The 19,430-nt window shown below is 41.3% G+C and overlaps 1 protein-coding gene across 1 annotated transcript in view; it reads left to right on the top strand.

Moving 5' to 3' along the window:
* Positions 1–19,430, top strand: part of ROGDI (rogdi atypical leucine zipper) — a 119,734-nt gene that overhangs the window by 63,582 nt on the left and 36,722 nt on the right. Inside the window, exons 4-5 of the mRNA XM_053694782.1 lie at positions 9,496–9,609; positions 9,975–10,024. Of these exons, the coding sequence (XP_053550757.1) occupies positions 9,496–9,609; positions 9,975–10,024 (164 nt within the window). The remainder of the gene's footprint in view (positions 1–9,495; positions 9,610–9,974; positions 10,025–19,430) is intronic.

Raw genomic sequence — 19,430 nt, 5'->3', positions numbered from 1 at the left:
TGCCAGGATCAAACAGGAGAGGGCATCGGTAATTCTGATAGCGCCTGCGTGGCCACGCAGGACCTGGTATGCAGACCTAGTGGACATGTCGTCCTGTCCACCATGGTCTCTTCCTCTGAGGCAGGACCTTCTAATTCAGGGTCCTTTCAACCATGTAAAACTTAATTTCTCTGAGGCTGACTGCCTGGAAATTGAACGCTTGATTCTATCTAAGCGTGGGTTTTCGGATTCGGTTATTGATACATTAATACAGGCTCGGAAACCTGTGACCAGAAAAATTTACCATAAGATATGGCGTAAATATTTATATTGGTGCGAATCCAAGAGTTACTCATGGAGTAAGGTTAGGATTCCTAGGATATTGGCTTTTCTACAAGAGGGTTTAGAAAAGGGTTTATCTGCTAGTTCGCTAAAGGGACAGATTTCAGCTCTGTCTATTCTTTTACACAAATGTCTGGCAGAGAATCCAGACGTCCAGGCCTTTTGTCAGGCTTTGGCTAGAATTAAGCCTGTGTTTAAAGCTGTTGCTCCTCCGTGGAGCTTAAACTTGGTTCTTAAAGTTTTTCAGGGTGTTCCGTTTGAACCCCTTCGTTCCATTGATATTAAGCTTTTATCTTGGAAAGTTTTGTTTTTGATGGCTATTTCCTCGGCTCGAAGAGTCTCTGAGTTATCTGCCTTACATTGTGATTCTCCTTATCTGATCTTTCATTCAGACAAGGTAGTACTGCGTACTAAACCTGGGTTTTTACCTAAGGTTGTTTCTAACAGGAATATCAATCAAGAGATTGTTGTTCCATCATTATGTCCTAATCCTTCTTCAAAGAAGGAACGTCTTTTGCATAATCTAGACGTGGTCCGTGCTCTGAAGTTCTACTTACAGGCAACTAAAGATTTTAGACAAACTTCTTCTCTGTTTGTCGTTTACTCTGGACAGAGGAGAGGTCAACAGGCTTCGGCTACCTCTCTCTCTTTTTGGCTTCGTAGCATAATACGTTTAGCCTATGAGACTGCTGGACAGCAGCCTCCTGAAAGAATTACAGCTCATTCCACTAGAGCTGTGGCTTCCACCTGGGCCTTTAAGAATGAGGCCTCTGTTGAACAGATTTGCAAGGCTGCAACTTGGTCTTCACTTCATACTTTTTCCAAATTTTACAAATTTGACACTTTCGCGTCTTCGGAGGCTGGTTTTGGGAGAAAGGTTCTACAGGCAGTGGTTCCTTCTGTTTAATGTTCCTGCCTTGTCCCTCCCATCATCCGTGTACTTAGCTTTGGTATGGGTATCCCATAAGTAATGGATGACCCGTGGACTGAACACACTTAACAAGAGAAAACATAATTTATGCTTACCTGATAAATTTATTTCTCTTGTAGTGTGTTCAGTCCACGGCCCGCCCTGTCTTTTTAAGGCAGGTTCTAAATTTTAAAATTATAACTCCAGTCACCACTGCACCTTATAGTTTCTCCTTTCTCGTCTTGTTTCGGTCGAATGACTGGATATGACATGTGAGGGGAGGAGCTATATAGCAGCTCTGCTTGGGTTATCCTCTTGCAACTTCCTGTTGGGAAGGAGAATATATCCCATAAGTAATGGATGACCCGTGGACTGAACACACTACAAGAGAAATAAATTTATCAGGTAAGCATAAATTATGTTTTCCTTCGCTAGCACTTGGCAGGGGCTTTGAGAGAATGACACATAGCCCAACCCTCTGACTGACCCACACTTTTCCTTGCATGCATAAGGTTGTGGGAGTCGGCACTAAGGGGAATCATGAAAGTTTAAAGAAACAGTTTACAATATAATTTATATTGTTTTAATTGATAGATAATCCCTTTTATCACCCATTCCCTAGTTTTGCACAACCAACACAGTTATATTAATACACTTTTTACCTCTGTGATTACCTTGTATCTAAGCCTCTTCTGACAGCCCCCTGATGACATGACTGTGACTATTTATAATCTATTGACTTGCATTTAGTACAGTGTTGTGCTAACTCTTAAATAACTTCCCGGCTGTGAGCACACTGTTATCTATATGGCCCACATGAACTATCAGTCTCCTGTTGTGAAAAGGAAATACAAAAGCATGTGATTAAGAGGCTGCCAATAGTGCCTTTGAAACAGGCAGAAATTTAGAGGTTTAAATGTTATAAATTATATTAATATAACAATGTTGGTTGTGCAAAGCTGGGGAATGGGTAGTAAAGGCGTTATCTATCTTTCTCCAACATAGGTGTGTCCGGTCCACGGCGTCATCCTTACTTGTGGGATATTCTCTTCCCCAACAGGAAATGGCAAAGAGCCCAGCAAAGCTGGTCACATGATCCCTCCTAGGCTCCGCCTACCCCAGTCATTCTCTTTGCCGTTGCACAGGCAACATCTCCACGGAGATGGCTAAGAGTTTTTTGGTGTTTAAATGTAGTTTTTATTCTTCAATCAAGTGTTTGTTATTTTAAAATAGTGCTGGTATGTACTATTTACTCTGAAACAGAAAAGAGAAGAAGATTTCTGTTTGTAAGAGGAAGATGATTTTAGCAAACGTTACTAAAATCGATTGCTGTTTCCACACAGGACTGTTGAGATGAAGTAACTTCAGTTGGGGGAAGCAGTTGGCAGACTTTTCTGCCTGAGGTATGACTGGCCACATTTCTAACAAGACTTTGTAATGCTGGAAGGCTGTCATTTTCCCTATGGGGACCGGTAAGCCATTTTCTTAGATTAAGTAAAAGAATAAAGGGCTTTATAAGGGCTTAAAAAACTGGTAGACATTTTTCTGGGCTAAAACGATTACTTTGCTAGCATATTTGGCAGATTATAACTCTTTATAGTTATTATAATCTTGGGGTTTGTTGTTAAAAAACGGCAGGCACTGTATGGACACCTTTTTCAGATGGGGGCCTTCTCTAGTCATAGGCAGAGCCTCATTTTCGCGCCACTAATGCGCAGTTTTTGGAAAGCAAGGCATGCAGATGCATGTGTGAGGAGCTAAGAACCACTGATAAAGCTTATAGAAGGCGTCATTTGGTATCGTATTCCCCTCTGGACTTGGTTGGGTCTCAGCAAAGCAGATACCTGGGACTGTAAAGGGGTTAAATGTAAAAACGGCTCCGGTTCCGTTATTTTAAGGGTTAAAGTTTTCAAATTTGGTGTGCAATACTTTTAAGGCTTTAAGACACTGTGGTGAAATTTTGGTGAATTTTGAACAATTGCTTCATGCTTTTTCGCATATTCAGTAATAAAGTGTGTTCTGTTTAAAATTTAAAGTGACAGTAACGGTTTTATTTTAAAACGTTTTTTGGGCTTTGTTGACAAGTTTAAGCCTGTTTAACATGTCTGAACCATCAGATAAGCGATCTTCTATATGTATGAAAGCCAATGTGTCTCCCCATTTAAATATATGTGATAATTGTGACATAGTGTCCAAACAAAGTAGGGACAATGATGCCACAGATAATAATATTGCCCAGGATGATTCTTCAGATGAGGGGAGTAAGCATGGTACTGCATCATCCCCTTCTGTGTCTACACCAGTTTTGCCCACACAAGAGGCCCCTAGTACATCTAGTGCGCCAATACTTATTACCATGCAACAATTAACGGCTGTTATGGATAATTCTATTGCAAATATTTTATCTAAAATGCCTACTTATCAGAGAAAGCGCGATTGCTCTGTTTTAAACACTGAAGAGCAAGAGGACGTTGATGATAACGTTTCTGACATACCCTCACACCAATCTGAAGGGGCCAGGAGGGAGGTTTTGTCTGAGGGAAAAATTTCAGATTCAGGAAAAATTTCTCAACAAGCTGAACCTGATGTTGTAACATTTAAATTTAAATTAGAACATCTCCGCGCACTGCTTAAGGAGGTATTATCTACTCTGGATGATTGTGACAATTTGGTCATTCCAGAGAAATTATGTAAGATGGACAAGTTCCTAGAGGTTCCGGTGCCCCCCGATGCTTTTCCTATACCCAAGCGGGTGGGGGACATAGTAAATAAGGAATGGGAAAGGCCCGGCATACCTTTTGTTCCTCCCCCTATATTTAAGAAATTATTTCCTATAGTCGACCCCAGAAAGGACTTATGGCAGACAGTCCCTAAGGTCGAGGGGGCGGTCTCTACTCTAAACAAACGCACTACTATTCCCATAGAAGATAGTTGTGCTTTCAAAGATCCTATGGATAAAAAATTGGAGGGTTTGCTTAAAAAGATGTTTGTTCAGCAAGGTTACCTTCTACAACCAATTTCATGCATTGTTCCTGTCACTACGGCAGCGTGTTTCTGGTTCGAAGAACTAGAAAAGTCGCTCAATAAAGAATCTTCGTATGAGGAGGTTATGGACAGAGTTCAAGCACTTAAATTGGCTAACTCTTTTATTCTAGATGCCGCTTTGCAATTAGCTAGATTAGCGGCGAAAAATTCAGGGTTTGCTATCGTGGCGCGCAGAGCGCTTTGGCTAAAGTCTTGGTCAGCGGATGTGTCTTCCAAGACAAAATTGCTTAACATCCCTTTCAAGGGTAAAACACTGTTTGGTCCTGATTTGAAAGAGATTATTTCAGACATCACCGGGGGGAAAGGGTCACGCCCTTCCTCAGGATAGGTCTTTTAAGGCTAGAAATAAGCCTAATTTTCGTCCCTTTCACAGAAACGGACCAGCCTCTACTTCTACACCCTCTAAGCAAGAGGGTAATACTTCTCAACCCAAACCAGCCTGGAGACCGATGCAAGGCTGGAACAAGGGTAAGCAGGCCAAGAAGCCTGCCACTGCTACCAAAACAGCATGAAGGGATGGCCCCCGATCCGGGACCGGATCTGGTGGGGGGCAGACTTTCTCTCTTTGCTCAGGCCTGGGCAAGAGATGTTAAGGATCCTTGGGCACTAGAAATAGTTTCTCAAGGTTATCTCCTGGAATTCAAGGAACTACCCCCAAGGGGAAGGTTCCACAGGTCTCAATTATCTTCAAACCAAATAAAAAGACAGACATTCTTACATTGTGTAGAAGACCTGTTAAAGATGGGAGTAATTCATCCAGTTCCAATAGGAGAACAAGGGATGGGGTTTTACTCCAACCTGTTCATAGTTCCCAAAAAAGAGGGAACATTCAGACCAATTTTAGATCTCAAGATCCTAAACAAATTTCTCAGGGTTCCATCGTTCAAAATGGAAACCATTCGAACGATCCTTCCTACCATCCAGGAAGGTCAATTTATGACCACGGTGGATTTAAAGGATGCGTACCTACATATTCCTATCCACAAGGAACATCATCAGTTCCTAAGGTTCGCTTTTCTAGACAAGCATTACCAGTTTGTGGCACTTCCATTCGGATTAGCCACTGCTCCGAGAATTTTCACAAAGGTACTAGGGTCCCTTCTAGCGGTTCTAAGACCAAGGGGCATTGCAGTAGTACCGTACTTGGACGACATCCTGATTCAAGCGTCGTCTCTGTCAAAAGCAAAGGCTCATACGGACATCGTCCTAGCCTTTCTCAGATCTCACGGATGGAAAGTGAACATAGAAAAAAGTTCTCTTTCCCCGTCAACAAGAGTTCCCTTCTTGGGAACAATAATAGACTCCTTAGAAATGAGGATTTTTCTGACAGAGGTCAGAAAATCAAAACTTCTAAGCTCTTGTCAAGTACTTCATTCTGTTCTTCGTCCTTCCATAGCGCAGTGCATGGAAGTAATAGGATTGATGGTTGCAGCAATGGACATAGTTCCTTTTGCACGAATTCATCTAAGACCATTACAACTGTGCATGCTCAGACAGTGGAATGGGGATTATACAGACTTGTCTCCGACGATTCAAGTAGATCAAAGGACCAGAGATTCACTCCGTTGGTGGCTGATCCTGGACAACCTGTCACAGGGAATGAGCTTCCGCAGACCAGAGTGGGTCATTGTCACGACCGACGCCAGTCTGGTGGGCTGGGGCGCGGTCTGGGAACCCCTGAAAGCTCAGGGTCTATGGTCTCGGGAAGAATCTCTTCTCCCGATAAACATTCTGGAACTGAGAGCGATATTCAATGCTCTCAAAGCTTGGCCTCATCTAGCAAAGGCCAAATTCATAAGGTTTCAATCAGACAACATGACGACAGTTGCATATATCAACCATCAGGGGGGAACAAGGAGTTCCCTGGCGATGGAGGAAGTGACCAAGATAATTCAATGGGCGGAGGATCACTCCTGCCACTTGTCTGCAATCCACATCCCAGGAGTGGAAAATTGGGAAGCGGATTTTCTGAGTCGTCAGACATTCCATCCGGGGGAGTGGGAACTCCATCCGGAAATCTTTGCCCAAATAACTCGATTATGGGGCATTCCAGACATGGATCTGATGGCCTCTCGTCAGAACTTCAAGGTTCCTTGTTACGGGTCCAGATCCAGGGATCCCAAGGCGACTCTAGTAGATGCACTAGTAGCACCTTGGACCTTCAACCTAGCTTATGTATTCCCACCGTTTCCTCTCATTCCCAGGCTGGTAGCCAGGATCAAACAGGAGAGGGCTTCGGTGATCTTGATAGCTCCTGCGTGGCCACGCAGGACTTGGTATGCAGACCTGGTGAATATGTCATCGGCTCCACCATGGAAGCTACCTTTGAGACAGGACCTTCTTGTTCAAGGTCCATTCGAACATCCGAATCTGGTTTCCCTCCAACTGACTGCTTGGAGATTGAACGCTTGATTTTATCAAAGCGTGGGTTTTCAGATTCTGTAATAGATACTCTGATTCAGGCTAGAAAGCCTGTAACTAGAAAAATTTACCATAAGATATGGAAAAAATATATCTGTTGGTGTGAATCTAAAGGATTCCCATGGAACAAGATAAAAATTCCTAAGATTCTATCCTTTCTACAAGAAGGTTTGGAGAAAGGATTATCTGCAAGTTCTCTGAAGGGACAGATCTCTGCGTTATCTGTTTTACTTCACAAAAGGCTGGCAGCTGTGCCAGACGTTCAAGCGTTTGTTCAGGCTCTGGTTAGAATCAAGCCTGTTTACAGACCTTTGACTCCTCCCTGGAGTCTTAATCTAGTTCTTTCAGTTCTTCAAGGGGTTCCGTTTGAACCCTTACATTCCGTAGATATTAAGTTATTATCTTGGAAAGTTTTGTTTTTGGTTGCAATTTCTTCTGCTAGAAGAGTTTCTGAGTTATCTGCTCTGCAGTGTTCTCCGCCCTATCTGGTGTTCCATGCAGATAAGGTGGTTTTGCGTACTAAGCCTGGTTTTCTTCCGAAAGTTGTTTCCAACAAGAATATTAACCAGGAGATAGTTGTACCTTCTTTGTGTCCGAATCCAGTTTCAAAGAAGGAACGTTTGTTACACAATTTGGACGTAGTCCGTGCTCTAAAATTCTATTTAGAGGCCACTAAAGATTTCAGACAAACATCTTCTTTGTTTGTTGTTTATTCTGGTAAAAGGAGAGGTCAAAAGGCAACTTCTACCTCTCTTTCTTTTTGGCTTAAAAGCATTATCCGATTGGCTTACGAGACTGCCGAACGGCAGCCTCCTGAAAGAATCACAGCTCATTCCACTAGGGCTGTGGCTTCCACATGGGCCTTCAAGAACGAGGCTTCTGTTGACCAGATATGTAAGGCAGCGACTTGGTCTTCACTGCACACTTTTGCCAAATTTTACAAATTTGATACTTTTGCTTCTTCAGAGGCTATTTTTGGGAGAAAGGTTTTGCAAGCCGTGGTGCCTTCCATTTAGGTGACCTGATTTGCTCCCTCCCTTCATCCGTGTCCTAAAGCTTTGGTATTGGTTCCCACAAGTAAGGATGACGCCGTGGACCGGACACACCTATGTTGGAGAAAACAGAATTTATGCTTACCTGATAAATTACTTTCTCCAACGGTGTGTCCGATCCACGGCCCGCCCTGGTTTTTTTAATCAGGTCTGATGAATTATTTTCTCTAACTACAGTCACCACGGTATCATATGGTTTCTCCTATGCATATTTCCTCCTGTACGTCGGTCGAATGACTGGGGTAGGCGGAGCCTAGGAGGGATCATGTGACCAGCTTTGCTGGGCTCTTTGCCATTTCCTGTTGGGGAAGAGAATATCCCACAAGTAAGGATGACGCCGTGGACCGGACACACCGTTGGAGAAAGTAATTTATCAGGTAAGCATAAATTCTGTTTTTTAAACAATAACACTAGACTGTGAGTGGCTGATGGCTGTCACATGGTACAGGGGTAGTGGAAAAAGACATAACTTTTAAAATTGTCCGAAAAAAAATCTACTACTCATTTGAAGTTCAGACTAAGTGCTATTGCATTGTCTTGTTATCTTGCATTTGTTGATTATGCAGATCAACTGTGTTGACTGGTCCTTTAACTCTTGGTTAGAATTAGAAGTGCATGCTGCAGACCACAAGTCTAACTCTGTCCTTTACTGGCCCCAGCAGAAGTAATAAAATAAAGTTTTGAAAGACTTTTTTTTTATCATTTGTCTCTTAAAGGGATAGTAAACTTAAAAAATGTTTTAAGATTTTTTTAAAATGTCAATATATATTAAATATTTGTAATTAGTACCTATTAAAAGTTTTCATTTCGACAAACCCAGTTTTTTATCTTATTATTTTGCCCTATAACGATGTTCTACCTAGGTAGAAACATCATGGTGGCCCGCATGCACAGTTAAAGTTTTTAAAGGCTAACGCATGCGCAGTCAACCCCCTTTTATTCTGCGGCAAGCCATTAACAAAGTCCTGGATGCAGGGATAGTGACGTAGACGCTGGTGTCATTGAGGTAAGGCGGCTCGTTATTCCTTTGAAATGCCGACTTCATAGAGCACAACAAAGCCTGTGACCACTACAAGACGGCCAGGCAAGAAGCGCTCCACACTGTCACTAGCCCTCTAATCACTGACACACAAAAACTTTTCGGTTTCTACAACAAAACAATGCCACATGACCGCAGGAGCGCACACCCGGATAGAAGTCGGCCAATGCAATTTTTTTTATCCACTCTTTAATCTTTACAAATAATTTGCATCGCAAAGAATATAAGCAATAGTAAACTCGGATTTCTTAGTCACATCTGATTTAGTACTGCTTATAATAATAACACCAGCATGTAAAGCATTCTATGTTATACTGCACACATGCAAACCCATTAGATTACAAGTACGCATGTGTTGTGCTGACGATCCAGTCATGAATATTAAAATGACATGGGCGCAACTGCTTCAATATTGGTTGGAACACCTTACATTATTTTAAATAAACACTGCCTACTTTTATGGGCGGTCTATCACTTGTGTTATGTGATTTTAAAAGTTATTTAGAAGGTGTTTAGATGCTTTGTTTACATTAAAAAGTAACTTTATTTTATTATATATATGCTGTAAATTCTAACACAGTCTTTTATTTCAGTAACATTGGGCCAAGTTTTCTAACCCTTTAAGGATAATTGTGAGCTAAAATAATTTTTTATGTCATATCTCATATTATTGTTAATGGTCTATAATTTTTATTTGTCATTTTCAGAAAATGTTTACTCCTACACTCCCTTCTGATATTCTTCTAAACTTCTATATCAACGTCAATAAGCTTTGCTTGCTGGTGTACCAGCTACATGCCCTCCAGCCAAGTTCCACCAAGGTAAAAAAAATCTATTGGCAATAACACTTTTTATGCATTTATTACTTTTTTTTTTTGTCTTGTGAACTAAATATTCACCAGAACTTTACACTATAGGATTGAAATTAAAGGCACATTTATTAATCCATAAATGGTATATAAATTTTAAATTAGATATTGATTTTAGTCAGTACAGCTAGTATACAGGTATGACTAAGGGCTATTCAGCGTGAAATGCATAAGCTGGCATAGAATCCTTCCATATGTGATGGAATTTTGTTTGCAGTACTGTTTGTGATTTTATGAGAATACACGTACTGTTCACAGTACTTTTATAAAAAGGCTATTGTTTTACATAAGTTCTAATCTGTCTGTTTTGTATCTAGCATTTCCGACCTTCTGGCAGTTCTATCGTACACAATCCCGGAGCTATGTTGTGAGTAAACGTCTTTTTATGATCTCTTGTAGTCTTTGTCATAAACAAACAAACGAAAAAAAATCCACACTTGTTAAAGTACAGAGAGTTTATCTTATTGCGTAGTATTAACAGCTATCACCATTTCAGCAGCATATTCACAAATATATTGCTCATGCACCAGCATTCAAACACCATACCTGCTCAAAGAGCCAATGGTGACTTATTTGGCGCAAAAATAGTCGTTGCTAAAGCGTGGTATCACTTGTTCTCTGAGTTTACATAGTGTTCAAATGCTGTTCTACAGTATACGAGGAGCATATGTACATATGTCACTGAAATGGTAATAGATTTTACATCATTTTTTCTAATTCAAGTTTATTGCAAAACCTTTTATTCTGAATTTTTAAAATTGTATTCAAAATCAAAATGCATTTATGCAAATCCCAGTTAGAGGCTTGTGTCCCTTTAATAAATCTCAATTTATGGTGCATCATTCAGTGGGAAGCATGTTTGATGTTGAAGGTCTGGTGAATACAGTTCTGAAAGCCAATTTATCCAAATCTAGTGAATTTAGTTTCTCTTAGAGAAGGTTTAAGAGACATTAAAGGGACAGAATTTTTATTGTTTAAAAAGATAGATAATCCCTTTTATTACCCATTCCCCAGTTTTGCATAATCAACAGTTATATTAATACACATTTTACCTCTGTGATTTAGCCAATCAGTGCTGACTCCTAGGTAACTCCACATGAGTGAGCACAATGTTATCTATATGGCACACATGAACTAGCGCTGTCTACCTGTAAAAAACTGTCAAAATGCACTGAGATTAAAGGCAGCCTTCAATGGCTTAGAAATTAGCATATGAGCCTATATCAACAAAGAATACCAAGAGAACAAAGCAAATTTGATGATAAAAGTAAATTGGAAAGTTGTTTAAAATTACATGCCCTATCTGAATCATGAAAATGTAATTTGGTCTAGTCTGTCCCTTTAACATCATTTAAAAAAAAAAAGTTGTTCCTGTATAGAAAACAAATAATTATTCTTCACTATTACTAGGAAGAGGCAAAGATTCCCAAACCCCAAGAGCTCTATAAAACCCCTCCCACCTCACAGGTACTTCAGCTTTGTCTGGAGATGGTTGAAGAATGAAGATGTGCATTTGATTCTACAGAGAGAGAGTCTACAGTGTTTGTCAGAGGAATGTATATGGGGTATGGTAAGTGGCTCTCTTTTTCACCTCATGGAAAAATTTGTCACAGACCCCCTTCCATAATTGGTCACAGGGACTTGTCTTTTGCCCCCTTTTATGGATCTACAATATGCTCCTATTCAATAACCTCTGCTGATATGTTTCAGTACGGGTTTGGCTTTCTGCTGGTTTACTGGTAGATGAGTGTCCTATTTTTATCTATATGAGACACTATAACCTTATGTGGGTATCTATAGTTATATATTTGTTTATATATACAGCCCTTGGGACAGAACATATATTTTATTCCCCTTTGTTACATTTTTTTGGGCGCGCTTAGTTTGATTTTTCTTTTTACTGCATGTTTGCAATTCGCATCTGCGTGTTGGGTTAAAGCACTCATGAGCCCTCGGAATTTCCCACATCGTTTTTCCTGCTCTTCGGCCTACAGGTTAATGCATTTTGGGTTAGCGCACATATGCCATCTGGTACGCGCATGTCGGGTTTGGCGTGCTAATCTCTCTTTTAGAACAGTTGAGTTTTGGTGCACTTATTTCTATTCAGCTGAGCGTTTTCCATGCTTCGAATGTGGAGTTTACTTGTCCTTGGCAGTCCTTTCTGAAAGAGCTTTATGGCTTAAGTCCTGGTCTACTGATATGGCATCTAAATCCAGACTTTTATCTCTTTTTCTTTTCAGGGAAATAAATTGTTTGGATTTTATTTGGATTCTATTATTTCTACTGTTACTGAAGGTAAAGGGGCAAGACAAGAAGTCCAAGGGGAAATCTAAAGCTTCCAAACGTTTTTTTGTTCCTTTCATCAGAACAAGGAACAGGAAGTTGAGTCCTCTGAGACAAAGCACCTCTGGCCCAGTCTGACGGCCTAGTGCTAATTGGAACAGGTCCAAGGAAGCCAAACAATCCTCTAATACTTCCAAGTCTGCATGAAGGTGCGGCTCTGGTAGGGGGCAGGTTATGCCTTTTTTTAGGAGGCTTGGTTTCAATCTGTTCCTGATCCCTAGTTTCTGAATATAGTTTCCCAGGATTATCAAGCAGGATCCAGCACAAGGCCTCCCAGAGGAAGGTTTTTTTCTGTCCACTGTTTGGAATCCCTTAAAGGCCCATCTTGACCGCTTTGTTCCAGCATTGCCACTCTGAGTTTAGCTGTAAAACTCTACAGGTGAAACTCAAAAAATTAGAATATCGTGCAAAAGTTAATTTATTTCACTAATGCAACTTAAAAGGTGAAACTAATATATGAGATAAACTCATTACATGCAAAGCAAGATAGTTAAGGCCGTGATTTGTCATAATTGTGATGATTATGGCTGACCGCTCATGAAAACCCCAAATCCACAATCTCAGAAAATTAGAATATTGTGAAAAGGTGCAATATTCTAGGCTCAAAGTGTCCCACTTTAATCAGCTAATTAAGTCATAACACCTGCAAAGGGTTCCTGAACCTTTAAATGGTCTCTCAGTCTGGTTCAGTAGGAATCACAATCATGGGAAAGACTGCTGACCTGACAGTGGTGCAGAAAACCATCATTGACACCCTCCATAAGGAGGGAAAGCCTCAAAAGGTAATTGCAAAAGAAGTTGGATATTCCCAAAGTGCTGTATCAAAGCACATTAATAGAAAGTTATGTGGAAGGGAAAAGTGTGGAAGAAAAAGGTGCACAAGCAGCAGGGATGACCGCAGCCTGGAGAGGATTGTCAGGAAAAGGCCATTCAAAAGTGTTGGGGATTCTCACAAGAGCCACCACACACAGACGGATCCTGGACATGGGCTCCAAATGTCATATTCCTCTTGTCAACCCACTCCTGAACAACAAACAACGTCAGAAGCGTCTTACCTGGGCTAAAGAAAAACAGACCTGGTCTGTTGCTCTGTTGTCCAAAGTCCTCTTTTCTGATGGGAGCAAATTTTGCATTTCATTTGGAAACCAAAGACCCAGAGTATGGAGGTAGAATGGAGAGGTACACACTGAAAGATGCTTGAAGTCCAGTGTGAAGTTTCCACAGTCTGTGTTGATTTGGGGAGCCATGTCATCTGCTGTTGTTGGTCCACTGTGCTTCATTAAGTCCAGGGTCAATGCAGCCGTCTACCAGGAGATTTTGGAGCACTTAATGTTTCCTTCCGCAGACGAGCTCTATGGGGATGCTGACTTCATTTTCCAGCAGGACTTGGCACCTGCCCACACTGCCAAAAGCACCAAAACCTGGTTCAATGACCGTGGGATTACTGTGCTTAATTTGCCAGCAAACTCGCCTGACCGGAACCCCATAGAGAATCTATGGGGCATTGCCAAGAGAAAGATGAGAGACATGAGACCGAACAATGCAGAAGAGCTGAAGGCCGCTATTGAAGCATCCTGGTCTTTCATAACACCTCAGCAGTGCCACAGGCTAATAGCTTCCATGCCACGCCGCATTGAGGCAGTAACTGCTGCAAAAGGGGCCCAAACCAAGTACTGAGTACATACAGTATGCATGCTTATACTTTTCAGAAATCCGATATTGTTCTACAGGTAGGTACAATCCGTGTTTTATTGATTGCATGTAATATTCTAATTTTCTGAGATTGTGGATTTGGGGTTTTCATGAGCTGTAAGCCATAATCATCACAATTATGACAAATCACGGCTTGAACTATCTTGCTTTGCATGTAATGAGTCTATCTCATATATTAGTTTCACCTTTTAAGTTGCATTAGTGAAATAAATTAACTTTTGCACGATATTCTAATTTTTCTAGTTTCACCTGTAATCTTCTAGCACGCCCCACGAGCGTTATGGGTGGTGCTCATGAGTGGATTTGTTGCTTTCTTCTTCGGCTGACCCATGGAAGACATTACTATCCTATGAGGTGCATCTTCTCATTTGTATTTTTTTTTTTTATGGGTTCGCCAGAACCGTGGAAGAGAGCTGCCCTGGGGGTTTCTTTCTTTTCTTTGAAGACTTCAAAGAACTGCTGTTGTCTAAAATACTTTATTTGGGCCCCAACACTCTGTAGGTTTCATAAGGATACATTTATATATATATATATATATATATATATATATATATATATATATATATATATATATATATATATATATACACCACCTTAGTTAATTAGTAATTATTACTTTTCTATCTTTTCTTTAACAGAAGACTTCAAAGAACTGCTATTGTCTAAAAGACTTTTAGGTTGTATGCTAAATGTAGCCACCAATTGGCAAGAGCTACCCAATTTCTGAACCAAAAATGGGCCGGCTCCTATGCTTACATTCCTGCTTTTTCAAATAAAGATAGCAAGAAAACGAAGAAAAATTTATAATAGGAGTAAATTACAAAGTTGCTTAAAATTGCATGCTCTATCTGTATCATGAAAAAAAAAGGGATTTGTGTCCCTTTAACGACTTACGGCTAGATTTAGAGTTCTGCGGCCAAAGGGGTGCGTTAGCTACGCGTGTGTTTTTTCCCCTGCACCTTTTAAATACCGCTGGTATTTAGAGTTCACAGAAGGGCTGCGTTAGGCTCCAAAAAGGGAGCGTAGAGCATAATTTACCGCCACTGCAACTCTCAATACCAGCGGTGCTTACGGACACGGCCAGCTTAAAAATTGTGCTCGTGCACGATTCCCCCATAGGAAACAATGGGGCCGTTTGAGCTGAAAAAAAACCTAACACCTGCAGAAAAGCAGCGTTCAGCTCCTAACGCACCCCCATTGTTTCCTATGGGGAAACACTCCCTAAGTCTGCACCTAACACCCTAACATATACCCCGAGTCTAAACACCCCTAGCCTTACACTTATTAACCCCTAATCTGCCACCCCCGCTATCGCTTAACCCCTAATCTGCTGCTCCGTACACCGCCGCAACCTATGTTATCCCTATGAACCCCTAATCTGCTGCCCCTAACCCCCGCCGACACCTGTATGATATTTATTACCCCCTAATCTGCCCCCTCCAACGTCGCCGCTACCTACCTACAATTATTAACCCCTAATCTGCCGACCGGACCTCACCGCTACTCTAATAAATGTATTAACCCCTAAAGCTAAGTCTAACCCTAACACCCCCTTAAGTTAAATATAATTTTTATCTAACGAAATAAAATACATTTATTAAATAAATTATTCCTATTTAAAGCTAAATACTTACCTGTAAAATAAACCCTAATATAGCTACAATATAACGAATAATTATATTGTAGCTATTTTAGGATTAATATTTATTTTACAGGCAACTTTGTATTTATTTTAACCAGGTACAATAGCTGTTAAATAGTTAATAACTATTTAATAGCTACCTAGTTAAAATAATTACAAAATTACCAACATTACAACCCACCACCCACATACCCCTAATCTAACCCAAACCCCCCTTAAATAAACCTAACACTAAGCCCCTGAAGATCTTTCTACCTTGAGTCGTCTTCACTCAGCCGAGCCGAATTCTTCATCCAATCCGGTCGATGTCTTCATCCAAGCGGGGGCTGAAGAGGTCCATCATCCGACTGAAGTCTTCATCCAAGCGGGGGCGGAAGAGGTCCATCATCCGGCTGAAGTCTTCATCCAAGCGGGGGCTGAAGAGGTCGATCATCCGGCTGAAGTCTTCTATCAAGCGGCATCGTCAATCTTCTTTCTTCCGGCTCCATCTTCATCCCGCCGACGCGGAACATCCTTCCTCCACGACGAACTCCCGACGAATGAAGGTTCCTTTAAGGGACGTCATCCAAGATGGCTTCCCTCGAATTAAGGTAGGAAAATTCTGATTGGCTGATTGAATCAGCCAATCAGATTCAAGTTCAATCCGATTGGCTGATTGGATCAGCCAATCAGATTGAGCTCGCATTCGATTGGCTGATCGGAACAGCCAATAGGAGGGCGAAAAGCGTCGCTTATGATAAGGCCCAAGGGAGGGCGAAACGCATCGCTTGTATATGTGACACTGTAACGTTGAACCAAGAATAACCTTTACTCAGTCTTATCTTAATATTTAACCCGGGTTAATTTCAACGTGTTGATTTGAGAGTGAGGAGGAATTTGTTATACCCCACTTCTCCATCTGAGCCCAAATTATACTTGCAGCTGGCAGGATTCACAAACCAACACAGCCAATACATAGAAACACTGAACAGCTGTGTGCCTTTACGCTGTCGGAGCATCGGATTTGGAAGACACACGGGGAAGGCGTGATGTTGGACGCCAACTCACACGTGCAAAGTTCTGTGGAGCACTATCCCCAGGAGCGGCTGCGGTCGCATTTGCGGTCCAAGTCTTGACCGAGACACATACCCTGGAAACATCCCCTAGATTCACGGTAAAGTAAAATTGCCAATACGGTGTGGAACTTGTTCAGAATAAGCCAAACAGAACTGTCATCATACCTAACTGTTTGAATTCCTACGGCTGGCCGAACTACAGTTCGCTATATTATTTCCTCCAAGTGCAAGCTTTAATCTCTATATAATTTTTACCTGTCACATACGGTTATATATTTTTTACAATTTTTTACTGTTTACATCTATACGATACCCTCTGCATACTGTTTGTGTTTAAGGACGCAGTACCTGATAACTTTGATAATTAGAAGGGTTTTTGTTTTTTACATATTTTATACTTAGCTTGTTTGCAATTGCAGGGAGACTTCCCTCCTTTTAAAATTGTACTAATTTGTTTGTATTAAATTTACTTATATCTCTTATTGGTGGTTGAATACTTTAAGCCTAACGGCGCATTTGCTCTATCCTGAAGCCTAGTGCTTCATTTGTGTTTTTTAACTAGCATTAGATACATTACAGGGATTGTATTTTTAGAGCATTGTATAGTATCATTTCCTGCAGCGCACACTAATCTATTTTAATAGCATGGGTCATAGACAGATGCCAGCCTACTGGGCTGGGATGCAGTCTGGAACTCCCTGAAAGCACAGGGGTTATGGTCTCAGGAGGAGACTCTCCTCCCGATAAACATTCTAGAACTGAGAGCGATATTCAATGCGCTTCAGGCGTGGCCTCAACTGGCTGCGGCCAAATTCATCAGATTTCAGTCGGACAACATCACAACTGTAGCTTATATCAATCATCAAGGGGGAACACTGAGTTCTCTAGCAATGATAGAGGTTTCCAAAATAATCCAATGGGCAGAGACTCACTCTTGCCATCTTTCAGCAATCCATATCCCAGGGGTAGAGAACTGGGAGGCAGATTTCCTAAGTCGTCAGACTTTTCATCCGGGGGAGTGGGAGCTCCATCCGGAGGTGTTTGCCCAACTGATTCAGCTATGGGGCACACCAGAATTGGATCTGATGGCGTCTCGTCAGAACGCCAAGCTTCCTTGTTACGGGTCCAGGTCAAGGGATCCCCAGGAAGTACTGATAGATGCTCTAGCGGTGCCCTGGTCCTTCAACCTGGCCTATGTGTTTCCACCATTCCCTCTCCTTCCTCGTCTGATTGCTAGAATCAAGCAGGAGAGAGCTTCTGTGATTTTGAAAGCACCTGCATGGCCACGCAGGACTTGGTATGCAGACCTGGTGGACATGTCATCCGTCCCACCATGGACTCTGCCGCTGAGGCAGGACCTTCTGATTCAAGGTCCATTCAAGCATCCAAACCTGCTTTCTCTGCGTCTGACTGACTGCTTGGAGATTGAACGCTTGATTTTAGCAAAGCGTGGTTTCTCTGAATCGGTCATTGATACCTTAAAGGGACAGTCTAGGCCAAAATAAACTCTCATGATTCAGATAGAGCATGTAATTTTAAAAAAATTTCCAATTTACTTTTATCACCAATTTTGCTTTGTTCTCTTGGTATTCTTAGTTGAAAGCTTAACCTAGGAGGTTCATATGCTAATTTCTTAGACCTTGAAGCCCACCTCTTTCAGATTGCATTTTAACAGTTTTTCACCACTAGAGGGTGTTAGTTCACGTATTTCATATAGATAACACTGTGCTTGTGCACGTGAAGTTATCTGGGAGCCATCACTGATTGGCTAGACTGCAAGTCTGAAAAAAGGGGCAGTTTGCAGAGGCTTAGATACCAGATAATCACAGAGGTTAAAAGTATATTATTATAACTGTGTTGGTTATGTAAAACTGGGGACTGGGTAATAAAGGGATTATCTATCTTTTAAAACAATTAAAAATTTGGTGTAGACTGTCCCTTTAATTCAGGCACGAAAGCCTGTCACCAGAAAAATCTATCATAAGATATGGCGTAAATATCTTTACTGGTGTGATTCCAAGGGTTACTCATGGAGTAAGATCAGGATTCCTAGGCTATTATCTTTTCTCCAAGAAGGATTGGAAAAGGGATTATCAGCTAATTCCTTAAAGGGACAAATATCTGCTTTGTCTATCCTTTTACACAAGCGTCTGGCGGATGTTCCAGACGTTCAGGCGTTTTGTCAGGCTTTAGTTAGAATCAAGCCTGTGTTTAAACCTGTTACACTGCCAAATGTAGTTCTTAAAGTTCTTCAAGGGGTTCCGTTTGAACCTATGCATTCCATAGATATTAAGCTCTTATCTTGGAAAGTTCTGTTTTTAGTAGCTATCTCTTCGGCTCGAAGAGTTTCTGAATTATCTGCTTTAAAGTGTGACTCACCTTAACTGGTTTTCCATGCTGATTAGGTGGTTTTGCGTATCAAACCTGGATTTCTTCCTAAGGTTGTTTCTAATAGGAGTATCAATCAGGATATTGTTGTTCCTTCTCTGTGTCCTAATCCTTCTTCCAAGAAGGAATGTCTGTTGCACAACCTAGATGTGGTTCGTGCTTTAAAGTTCTACTTACAAGCAACTAATGATTTCCTTCAAACATCTTCATTTTTTGTTGTCTATTCTGGAAAGCGGAGAGGTCAAAAAGCTACGGCAACCTCTTTTTCTTTTTGGCTGAAAAGCATCATCCGTTTGGCTTATGAGACTGCTGGCCAGCAGCCTCCTGAAAGGATTACTGCTCACTCTACTAGAGCGCTGGCTTCTACATGGGCTTTTAAAAATGAGGCTTCTGTTGAACAGATTTGTAAGGCGGCGACTTGGTCTTCGCTTCATACTTTTTCCAAATTTTACAAATTTGATACTTTTGCTTCTTCGGAGGCTATTTTTGGGAGAAAGGTTGTACAAGCAGTGGTGCCTTCCGTTTAGGTACCTGTCTTGTCCCTCCCTTCATCCGTGTCCTAAAGCTTTGGTATTGGTATCCCACAAGTATTGGATGAATCCGTGGACTCGATACATCTTGCAAGAGAAAAC

The sequence above is a fragment of the Bombina bombina genome, chromosome 11 (genome assembly GCF_027579735.1).
Source record: "Bombina bombina isolate aBomBom1 chromosome 11, aBomBom1.pri, whole genome shotgun sequence".
In the NCBI taxonomy this organism is placed as follows: Eukaryota; Metazoa; Chordata; class Amphibia; order Anura; family Bombinatoridae; genus Bombina; species Bombina bombina.
This window is presented reverse-complemented; position numbering and strand designations above follow the sequence as displayed.